Source organism: Lagenorhynchus albirostris, chromosome 12 (assembly GCF_949774975.1).
Source record: "Lagenorhynchus albirostris chromosome 12, mLagAlb1.1, whole genome shotgun sequence".
NCBI lineage: Eukaryota > Metazoa > Chordata > Mammalia > Artiodactyla > Delphinidae > Lagenorhynchus > Lagenorhynchus albirostris.
In genome coordinates, this window is record NC_083106.1 from 52,886,322 (window position 1) to 52,898,674 (window position 12,353).

The window sequence follows — 12,353 nt, forward strand, 5'->3', positions numbered from 1 at the left end:
CCCTCCTGCACCTCCAGCGGCTGTGCCCCTGGGGGTAACATGAAACACATACCTGGCATCTGGCTTGGAGGCACAGTGATGTCACTTATTATGTAAGGTAGACTGTGACGTTTCAGATGGAGGGCAGGATTGTGGGAGGGTAGAAATAATCATGTTTTAGAAGGTTCTTTTGGACAAAAAAAGTATTTTAAAGTGACTTGTAGGGCTTCCCTGGTTGGCGCAGTGGTTGAGAGTCCGCCTGCCGATGCAGGGGACACGGGTGACTTGTAGAGCATTTGGAGAAAAAAAAAAACCCACAAAGCAAGCATGTTGAGGCACTTTTCCCAGCAGAGGGTGCTCTAGAGTGTAGATTCTGAAAATGTATCAAGTCCCTTGAGAAAGGATTAAGAAGAAAAGGCCCAGCCTCTTTGTGATTATCTAGCTGAATCCTACATTGAGAACCTAATTTTATTGTACAAAGGTAATCTTGACCTTATTAGGTATCACATATCCCCATAAACCATCTTTATATGTTCACTGTGTTCCCTAGTAATTGAAATATGCATATACAGCTGACCCTTGAACAATGCAGGGGTTAGGGGTGCTTATAACTTATCATCCCTTTATATATGCGGTTCCTCTGTATCCACTATTCCACATCCACAGGTTCAACCAACTCTGGACCTGTAGCATTTCCTACTGAAAAAAATCTGTGTGTTAGTGGACCCAAGTTGTTCTAGGGTCAGCTGTGTTTGTGTACACATTTATGTATATTACATATATATATATATATGAACTTGTACACATTTATGTATATTTCATATATATTAACGTTACCTAATGCTTGACTCATGGTGGGCACTCAGAATGTAAATATCTGTACTCCCCCTTCCCCTGCTGAGGTTCACACACACAAAGACCCTGTAGACAGACGCTGGTGCACCCAGCGTTGCCTTACAGAGCATACGTAGTAAAGTCAGATGTTCCTCAGGAAACTCTGTCTCACCTGCCCCTTTCATGTTGGATGGTTTCTGCTTGAGCAGTACTGTTCAGCAGCCCTCTTCCTGGTCAGCACAGTTCATGCGTTTACTCCCCAAATACCTGGAAGCCCTTATTACCTTGGGTCCACCACTGTGCCGGGGCCAGGTGGTATTCAGGAGAAGAGATGGGCAGGCTCTGGCCCTGATGGAAGATGTTTTGGCTGTAGTAAACTATTTTATATAAATTTTTTTTTTTTTTTTTTTTTTTGCAGTACGCGGGCCTCTCACTGTTGTGGCCTCTCCCGTTGCGGAGCACAGGCTCAGGGCACGAACCCGGGTCCCCTGCATCAGCAGGCGGACTCTCAACCACTGCGCCACCAGGGAAGCCCTATATAAACATTTTAAAGTCATACATAGAGGCTTGGGGGCCCATGACAGAATTCCCACCACATTCAGTTTGTGTTTCATTCTAAAGACACCGTTGTCCTCTTGACCTTAACTTCGGTACTTGAACCTGAGGCTGCCAGCATGTGTTCTGATTGGTGACCCTTCACTGTGCTGTCCCAGGGGGTCCTGCACTTTCACTGGCTCCTGGAGGCTGATTCCTTCTGTTCATCACAGGAGTGGCAGTCCTTCTATCAGTCCCAGGGGGACTCCTCCCTGGACTGTGTGTGTCCGAGGCTCACGGCCCACGTCCTCTCTTTCACCAGCACTGCATGAAGTGAGGATCTCCATCAGGCTGATGGGCACGCAGGGACATCTCAGAGCCTGGTGGGAAAGGCAGAGAGTCAGGAAGCCGATCTAAAGACCTGGATGTGAGCAAGGCTGCGGGTAGCGCTGCTCTGAATTCATAAAACAGCTCCTGATAAGAGGGTTGGTTTTGTGGTAGAAGTTGGATTTGCTGGTCAGTCACTTTTCTCAGCTACCCCTCTTAACTGCTCTGTGGGGGAAAAAAGAAAACAAACAGTCGATTCTGAAATAACCGAGCTTATGTGCCAGAGAAACAATGAGGTACATGAGAAACAAGAGTGGCTATAGCATGTCGAGACCTCCGTTACTACTTTTACTTTGAATGGGTTTTCTTTTCCTAGAATTTTCTGGTATATCTGTTTCTGGCATACCAGGCAACACATCATAGAGTACTGGGGTTGATGTCCTTTCTCTCGCACTGCTGTAGTAGCACACAGTGTTGGGAAAGCTGATTTAGGACTACCTATTAGAAACGTTTATGTCAGTGCACGTCGTATTGCTTAGACTATCCCGCGCTTCTGCTGCTGACACTGTCTCCTGTTTTTATTACAAATCCATAATGAGCCCCATAAGTGAAAAGCCATCACTGTAGGTGATTAGTTTGACATTTAAAAGTTTTCCTAGATTATGTTTTGGAAACATACTTAGTAAAGAGATGTTGTCATGATTCACAACTATTATGAAAGGAATCCACAAGAGTCTGTGAGATAAAACTGATAAGAGTTTCCTGCTCTGAGAGGAAAATGATTAACTCTCAAAGCTATTAAAATCCATTTTCACACCTTTTGTTAATTTCCCAGGCAACTGTAAGTCTCACTGCTTTTTAGTATACTATTTTATACACACAATGAATTATTTTGTCATAATATATAAAAGAAAGTAGTTTCCTCGATTTGAAGAAGTGCATGTACTTTCAAATTACGAAGAGACTTTATCCACCCTCTTCTTGTTGGATTCTAAGTGGAAAAAATTATATATATTAAAGAAATTTCATGTTCGTGAAGCTTTGGTTGTTAACACAAGACCATGTAACCATGGAGTCTAGTAGCTCTAGCATAAAACAGCTTATGAGCTTTTCTTTTGAAAAGGATAAGTTTGATGAAAGTCCACGTATTCTATGTATATGTAAATATTAGTTATGGGTCGCAGCGTTTTGAAAGACAACTTTTTAGATAGTTAAATGGTTGAGAATTTAAAACTTTAATAAAGTGATCTTCTGTTAATTTTCTCAATATGAGATGCATGAAGAAAAGCTAGCTTATTCAGGTCAGCTGGAAAGCCCAGCTGTTTTTACTACATAGTGTTGAGACTAAAAATAGCCAGATTCATCTACTTTAAAATTTTTATGCTAGTAATAATAAATACATTTATTGTTTAAAATAACATACAAGGGACTTCCCTGGTGGCGCAGTGGTTAAGAATCCACCTGCCAATGCAGGGGACATGGGTTCAAGCCCTGGTCCGGGAAGATCCCACATGCCGTAGGGCAACTAAGCCTGTGCGCCACAACTACTGAGCCTGCGCTCTAGAGCCCGTGAGCCACAACTACTGAAGCCCGTGAGCCTAGAGCCTGTGCTCCACAAGAGAAGCCACCGCAATGAGAAGCCTGCACACTGCAATGAAGAGTAGCCCCTGCTCACCGCAACTAGAGAAAAGCCCGAGTGTAGCAACAAAGACCCAACGCAGCCAAAAAATAATAATCATAATAATAAATAAATAAATTAAATTTAAAAAATAAATAAATAGAATAACATACAAAGATCCCATTCTCTAGAGAAATTACTGTTATCAACATATTTATTATTTATGTTCTATCAACATAGAACATATGTTCTATTTCACACTTATTTGTCAATTCATATTTTTTTTAAAAGCCTCCAGTGAGCTGATGGTGGAGCCAGTGACCTCTTGTGAACACGGTGCAGCTGGACCCAGACTCTGGTCTGACTGGATCACGGTCCCACCATGAGGCATTAACAGAAGAAATTTCATAAAAACATATTATTTGGGAGTAGATTCCCCAGAGGTTTGCTCTGGTTGCTTCTTATCTCTAAATTTCGTGTTTGATGGTTTCTGGGTTTGTGAGGGTTATATTCCTGAACGTGCTGAGTCATGTGTGTGTTGGAGCAGCACATGTGAATCTAACAGAATAAAGTATAAAATATATACACTGTCGAAGTCGAATAGTTTGCATGATGTCTGTCAAAGGTTTCCCTGGTAAATATTACTGTCCCAGGGAGGCTTAATACCACAATACGCACAGGTAAAATTTCTCAGTCAACTAATGTGGCTTCTTTAATGAAAGTATAAAGTCTGATAACCCCATACCTTATGCCCTACCTTTTGATAACTGTAAATGCACATGGCAGCAGTTTTTGGGTGCCCCTCTTCAAAACTAGAAACCACCACTTAAAAAGGTTTCCTTCAGTTAGCGTAAAATATGCGAAGATGAGAAACCAGGTGACGTGATGCCTTGCATGCCGTCACAGGTCAGGTTCCCTGGGGAGCAGCCTCCAGAAGTTCGACGGGGGCACTTTCAAAACCTTCGCCTGTGCTGGGGAGAGAAGGCAGAAGGGGGACAAGTTGAATGAAATCATGACAAGGGCCTCAGCCGGTCCTCCAGGGAGCTCTTGAGCTGGGTTAGCCCTTCAACCTTTTCCTAACTAGGGGTGAGGGGCCTGGGCCTTTTACCTTTATGCATTAACCAGTCATTGCACGTGGGATGAACCAAAAAGAATGTGTGACCTCGGGAGGGGTGGCTCTCTTTACCGGGGAGGGCAAGGCCCCAAGGTGCTCAGCTGAGAGCTGCCTGCTCCCGGTGCCCGGCAGCTGGGGGAGCGCGCGCTTCAGCAGACCCCAGTGTCCGCTACTCGCGCTGTCTTGTCGGTGAGATGTATACTTGAGAATGAGTGTCTGCGTAGCTTGAGTGTGTGTCAGACATAGCCCTCTGAACCAGATACCTACGCCAGCATAGCAGCTATAAGAATGGAAAGAGTCAAGCAATCACTTTTAGAGGAATTCTGCTTCCCTTTTAAAAATTAGTTAGGGACCATCCATTCCCAAGAGCCTTCTCAAATGAATTTTTTAAATTTAGTTATTTATTTTGGCTGTGCAGGACAGCATGCAGGATCCTAGTCCCCCAACCAGGGATCCAACCCACGCCCCCTGCAGTGGAAGCGCAGAGTGTGAACCTCTGAACCGCCAGGGAAGAGCCTTCTCAGATCTCACTCTTCCTCCCAACTCGCTTCCCTGTTAGATGCTCCTCCCTGGCACTCCCGTCAATTCTTTGTATTTCTCACTATGAATGTTTACAGTATAACCTCGTGTGTGTGTCTGGGTGTCTAACTCTCCCACCTCAGCATAAGGTCTTGAATGCCCTGTCCTGTTGATCTGTGTGTTCCAGAACCTGGTTCAGCTGCAGCAGATTCTCAGTAAATGTTGGTCGAATAAACAGCCTCGGCTCTGACTCCCCCAGATAGTGGACGGCTGTGTTTGGTGGCACATGTTAAATTGTGTCTCTGGTGAAGGAGATGGAAAGTTGGCTGGCGGCAAATTCTCCTGTTTAAAACCAGCCACCTTTTGTGACAGTTTTATCTCCAACTTCATCTACCCCAGGAGCAAGGGAGGATGACTTTTGGCTTTGTTTTTTTATCTGGTTATGGATAATGAATAGCTAAGTACCAGCAGATTTCCAAATGTTATGTAGCCTATCTGTGAATACCACATTCTTTGTACATCGGAATTTTTTCTCTTTCCAGATACTTTTATCAATACAGATGTTATTCCTGTCTCCCTTAATTAACATTTTCTAAAGATATTTAAGCAGTACTCTAAATGTAATTCAGCAAATGACTTCACACAATTAGATTGTCAAAGTAATTTGTGTCTAAAGGGAAATACTTTTTAAAAAAATTGTCAGTAGGAAGAATGGTAAAGGGTTTTAACTTTCATCTTGTTGGTATTGTTTGAAATGCAATCAATGGACTTAATATCAGCAAATGTCAATATTTTATTTACAGTAGTTCTTAGAATTTTGTTTTTGTTAATTAATATTTATTTACATAAAAGGGAGATTTCATGAAATAATAAAATCATTTTGACTTAAGGAAGATTTGTTTAATATAGACATAAAGTAAAAGGAAGCTGTGATTTAAGAATTACAAATTTCATAATTGGTCAGTCTAGCATTATTGCTAGACTTTGTGAAAAGTCAGTGCTTTTGAATGAGATTAATTGCTTCTAGAGAACACGGTATTTCTAGCCTATGTCTTATTGTTTAAAGAAAAACAGTGTTTTGTGAACTGGAATTTATACTGTTCATGAGGCCTGAAGGGACCCTTGGCTCTCCTGCTTTTCTATCTTCCTTTAATCTGGATTTCACGAAAGTCACTTTCTTCTGTTGAGATTTAAGTCTCCTCATCATCAACATTATTTTTGTCTTCCCCTCCCAGTGATTCCCAAAATTCATTTTTTACATTGTCTTGAAATAGTCTGAATGTGAGGCCGTGGTTGAATATACATTGTTACTGATTAAATTTTAGTGGACAAAGGTATATTTCTCAACTATATATTTTAGGGCAACAGTGACTTATAAATGATTTTGAAATTTGAGACCTTGAGCATTTGAAGTTCAGAGTTGTTTGCAGTTCAGCAGATTTGCTCAGTGGCTATGGAATATCTCTGGGTTGTGATGAAGAGGGTTACAGAGAAGAAGACTGACTTAATTGGCAGCCCAACAGCAAGTCTCTTGGGACTTCCTGCCTTAGATTAAATATAAACTGCTGCAACCATTTGGTGCAGGCAGAAATACTGAGAAAAACTCATTAGATGTGCTTGAGACAGCTGTCATCGAAGGTTTGGTGTGGTTCTTGCAGTGTTTTACTGCCCTATCATTCTGTTGGCTGAATCACTGCAACTGAATTAGCCATCATTTATGATTGATGTAGCATGACTCTAAGCACTAAGCTATAAAGAGTCTGTCTTTATTTAAAGGACAAAAGAACAAAAGTATGAAGTATTATTAATGAGGCTGCTTTCCATTACATTTAATAAAGTTATAATTGTGAGTTTGCTAATGATATTCTTAGTATAGGATGGTTTAAAAATGAGGTGGAACTGAATTTCTAGACACTGGTTTATTAGCTATGCATATGAAAAGCTTAAGGAAAATGTATAAAAGACTAGAAATAGAGTATATAACTCCCAGTGCAGTCAATGAAGGGAAAAAGTTTATAAAGAAATTTATATTAATACAGTGTAAAGAGAAAAGGAGAAGGGAAAAGCAAGGTGACTAGAATGTTCAAAATTAAGATGTGGAAGCAGTAACGATTAATAAAGACGAAATATGGATTCTTAGACTGAAGTTTTAAACTCCGTCAAGCCAGATGTTCATTTTTAAGAAACCCACTTAAAATGTAATGATAGGTAATTTTCGGAAATACATTGAGGATGAGAATGGAGAAAATAATACATGGAAATCATAAATGTATATGCAGTTTCTCCAAAACCATTTGACACTCTTTGAAAAGACTAGAAGAAGCCTGGAAAGAGATGAAGAGAGTGCACCTGAGTAGTTCAGTGTCATGTGTAGTTTGTGACCAGAATTCATACAGCAAAATATTCATTTTTTGGAAAGGAGACAACTTCAGAACTCAGAAAAAATGTCACCAAGAAAGAACAGCCAGGGCTTCCCTGGTGGCGCAGTGGTTGAGAGTCCACCTGCCGATGCAGGGGACACGGGTTCGTGCCCCGGTCCGGGAAGATCCCGCATGCCGCGGAGCGGCTGGGCCCGTGAGCCATGGCCGCTGAGCCTGCGCGTCCGGAGCCTGTGCTCCGCAGTGGGAGAGGCCACAACAGTGAGAGGCCCGCGTACCGCAAAAAAAAAAAAAAAAAAAAAAGAACAGCCAAATTAAACGGGACTTTTCTAGAATCTTTTATAAAACTGTACTTAGTTGGAATCCCACTTCTATTTCACAAATACAAATTACCTCTGTGCTTTAAAATAATTGTTCTGAGAAAGAGATGTTTCACATCCAGTGTGCTGCCAAGTTCTTAAACATACTGGATGTTGTAGACGCACACAGCTATTGTGACGAATTTACCAATGCAGAGAGCCCGATTGACAGACAGCTGGTTTACCAAAACACATCTACTGATAGAAAGTGGCTGGGCATTTCTGAAGAGCTGAAATCTAATTCCTCCAAGCCTAAAAACTCGATGCTGCTAGTAAGTAAAACCCTAAAAATAGCCTACTCTGTAATATGACAAAAGAAACTATATCGTTGTTACGTTTTTTATTAATCATAAATATTATATTTTAATTAGTTTTATATTACATTCTTAATTCTTATGTCTCTGTATTTTAAACACACATAATACTATACCCTAAAATTGTAATTATCCAATAAAGAATTAAAAATGAGTTAAACAAATAAAAGTATAACGACAAGTTTTTGCTTCTGGCCATGATGTGTAACTGGACTAACCCTCCTGCCGTAAACAGCTAGAAAACTATCCAAAGTAGACAGAGCATCCGTTTGCAGATATTGGTCTGCAGATGTCATACGACTGTGATGCGTGAAAGAGGTGTCATATGATTGCCGCTTTCTGCCTGGAGGAATTTTCTGAACTCTGGCACAAGGAGGAGGAGCCCCCAGAATATTACAGTCTCACGGAACTAAGGCTCCAGAGATTGGAATTCAGGAAGACTGAAGCCACTGGAATTTGCAGGCGCAGTGCCCGAAGGGGGAACCACCGCTGAGGGTCCCAGAAATCTTCTTGGCATTCCCCTGCATCTTAGGCTGACTATTGAGCGGTGCATGCATAGGATGAGGCTCCATGATTCAAGCTGAGAACAACCACCAGCGACTTGCAAGCTGTTAACTACCAGAGGTTTAACAAGTCTGGGAGACCTTCACATTCTAACCGTTAAAGTAGAAAGGCCTCGTGAGCACCCAGGGTATTCAGCAGAGACCCCGGAAGGGCCATCCGTGCCTTTGCAGGAGCCCTGTAGACCTTCCCCAGCAAAGTTTGAAAATGAATCTTAGATGGATCAAGCTGATCCACCAAATTAACTGCCTCAAAACATTTTAAAGAAAGACCAAAAAAATAGCAAACCCAAATAGCATTAAAAATGTTCAAAAGCCAATGAAAAAAAGTCCTCAATATGTAAAGAAGCAGGAAAATGTGACTTATAACCAGGAGAAAAACTAGTCAATAAAACAGATCTAGAAATTCCAGGTAGTACAATTAGCAGATATAGACTTTTTGAAAGCAATTATAAAAATAATTTTTAAAGGATTTTAGGAAATGTTAATGAATTATAAGTGAACAAAGAAATAGGAAACATAAAAATAACCAAATATGCTTCTGGAGGTGAAAAATAAACTATCTGAATCGAAAAATTCTCTGCATGTGTTTAATAGCAGTTTAGGTACTATAAAAGAAAAGACCTGAATTTGAAGACAGCAAGTTGAAACTAAGCCACAGAAAAAAACTGAAAGAAAAATGAACACAGTCTCACCGAACTGTAGAACAATACTAAGTGATCTAACATTTTGTATTTGAAGTCCTAGGGTAGGGGTGAGGGGACACACAAATCATACGAGGAGAAAAACAGCCAAAAATGTTATGAATTCGGTAAAATAGACAAACCTACAGATTCAAGAAGCTCAACAAATCTGAAAGCGGCTACTACAGCAAAGCCCATTGTAATCAATTCATAGAAGACCAAAGATAGTAAGAAAAATTTAAAAGCAGCCAGGTAGGAAAACACATTACATTGTACATAGGGAGAAGAACATGAATGACTTCTCATCTGAAACAATGCAAGTCAGAAGACAGTGGAAAGACACCTTTTTTTTTTTTTAAGTTTTTATTGGAGTATGGTTGCTTTACAGTGTTGTATTGGCCTCCACTGCGCAACAAAATGTATCAGCCATACACATACAGATATCCCCTCCCTTTCGGACTTCCCTCCCATTTAGGTAGAGTTCCCTGTGCTATACAGCATGTTCCCATCAGTTGGCAAGACACCTTCTTATGAAGCCTTCCTTGACTGCCATATTTAAAACTGCAGTCCCTCCCCACACATCCTGCCTCCCTTACCCAGACCTGTTCATGTTCTGTACGGCATTTAGCATTTTATAATAGACTACGTTACTCCATATTTATGGACATGTCTCCTCCACTAGGGTGTAACTTTTCCCCCGTGATTTATTCACTGATTTATCTTTAGCATCTAAGAAAATGTCTTGCACATATTAGCTGCTTAGCAGCTATTTATTGAATGAATAAATGAAGGAATAGCAGTTGTTGGTAAGTGCATTCGTCAGGGTTCTCCAGAGAAACAGAACCAATGGAATATATGTATATATAATATATATATAGAGAGAGAAACTTGTTTAAAGGAATTGGCTAACATGATTGTAGGGGCTTGACACTTCCAAAATCTACAGGGTAGGCTGACAGGCTGGAAACCCAGGGAGGAGTTTCAGCTTGAGTCCAAGGGCCATCTGCTGGCAGAATTCCTTCTGGCCAGGGGAGGTCCGTCATTTTCTATGAAGGCCTTCAACTGATTGGTTGAGATTGACCCACATTATGAAGAGTAGTCAGCTTTACTCAAAGTCCACCAATTTAAACGTTAACCTCATCCAAAAAAAAACACCTTCACAGAAACATCTAGAATAAACCAAATATATAGGTCCTGTGGCCTAGCCAAGATGACACATAAAATTCACCTTCAGAGTAGGATGTGGAAAACAGGACAGATATGTGAGTGTAAGTCAATACAACCAGTTAGGAAAATAATTTGGCAACATCTAGTAAAGTTGAGTATGTGCATATCGTACCACTGAGCAGTTTTACTTGTAGTTATGTACCCCAGGAAACATGTATATGAGGCCACGATAAACATGTTCAGAAATTTTTTAAAGTATTGCTTATAATAAGGACAAAAACCACAAAGGAAGAAAATGGAAATAATCTAATTATGTGGTAGGAAAATGGATCAATTAGTTGTGATGTATTCCTAGATTGGAATATTTTACAGCAGTTAAAATAAGTGAAGCAAATATACACGTATCAACATGGATTAATTTTTTAAATTATATTGAATGAAAAAAGTTGCAAAAGGATGTATATAGTCTGATACTACTTATATCAATTTTGACAACTCAAAACCGTAATGTATTATTTGTTGCATTCGTTTTTTATCAAGATTCTTTTTGCTACCTAAGGTTCTCCTGTTTAATATTTTAAAAGAAATCCACTGAAGCACAGGTCTTTTATCTCTGCCGCCTTGTGATATATAGGGGACTAAAGATACGCATCAAAAGTTGTTTAGTTGTTCAGTAGAAACTTGCTAATGTGACCAGTATGAACCACAAATGAACGTTTGTGCATCTGCGCCCATTTTGCTAATTCTTACTCATTTAGAACAGCTTTTAAAACGTGTAACCTGTGACAAAATTTCAAATTCAGGGACATTTATATTCAAAATGACAGATTGCGTGTATTTTTCAGTTAAAGAATAGACTTTATTTTTTTTAACTTTAAAAAAATTTAAGTGTAACTGACATAGAATATTGTGTTAGTTTCAGGTGTACAACATAGCTATCCAACAGATACGTTACAAACGATCACCGTGACAAGTCCAGTAACCGTCTGTCACCATACAGAATTATCACAGTATTAGTGACCATAAAGAATAGACTTTAAATAAAAGTCACACTGAGTCATGACATTCAGTTATATATAAATATTTTCAACTTAAATATTTCACTGTGTTTTGTTAAAATAAACTGTGATTCACAGTGAAATAAGTTAAAAAATTGATGTTCACCTTTTCTTCTGATAACTTTCTTATCCAGTCCAACTGTTTGGGGTAAAGATACTGCATTTGCGGTGAACCTTTATTTTTTACTTAATATTTACCAGTGTTCTCACAAAAAAATATATTCTAATCAGCCCCGTGTGCTGTTTTTGTTTCCTTCATAGTTATCTGACGACGGTCGCTACGTCTTGTTGTCGATAAGGGAGGGGTGTGATCCCGTAAACCGACTCTGGTATTGTGACCTCCAGCGGGAACCCAGTGGCATCACCGGTAAGCTGTCTTTCAAACACGGATGATTACTCCAGGAAGCTCCATTAAAAAGCCATTATGTTGGTCTTCTAATTGATCTCCCAAGAAACCTTCTTCCATTTAACCACGTCATCTCAGTTCGTATGATTTTTTTCTTTCGATATTATTCCTTAAAATGAAAAAAAATTGAACGAAGCTCTTCGTTGGCTTTAGCATTTTCTCTGTAGATTGAGGCTAACCATATTGTTTGCATGCTTATGAGTGTGAAAGTTTCCTGTCCACATTGCACATAAAGAGCGTTTGGGGGAAACTGACCCTTTGGTCTGTAAAGCATTATCACTGTCTAGATGTAATGGTGCAAACTGTCACAGGAAAGAGGACACCAGTGACAATTTATTGGGTTAAAAGATGATCACAGGACAACTGCTCAGTACTGAACACACGTACAATGTCAGCCTGATTTTGCTTCCTGAAACCCCATGTATCAAGATAGTAAGCATAGGACCAGCCAGTTACAAGTTCTAGACGTGGCTCATCTTAAATGTTGTTTTCTTCCAACATTT

At 40.0% G+C, this 12,353-nt stretch overlaps 1 protein-coding gene across 2 annotated transcripts in view; it reads left to right on the forward strand.

Annotated features, from left to right (window-relative positions):
* PREP (prolyl endopeptidase) overlaps positions 1-12,353 on the forward strand; it is a 137,277-nt gene that overhangs the window by 39,889 nt on the left and 85,035 nt on the right. For both annotated transcript variants that reach the window (XM_060167197.1, XM_060167198.1), the window contains exon 7: positions 11,706-11,811. In XM_060167197.1, the coding sequence (XP_060023180.1) occupies positions 11,706-11,811 (106 nt within the window). The remainder of the gene's footprint in view (positions 1-11,705; positions 11,812-12,353) is intronic.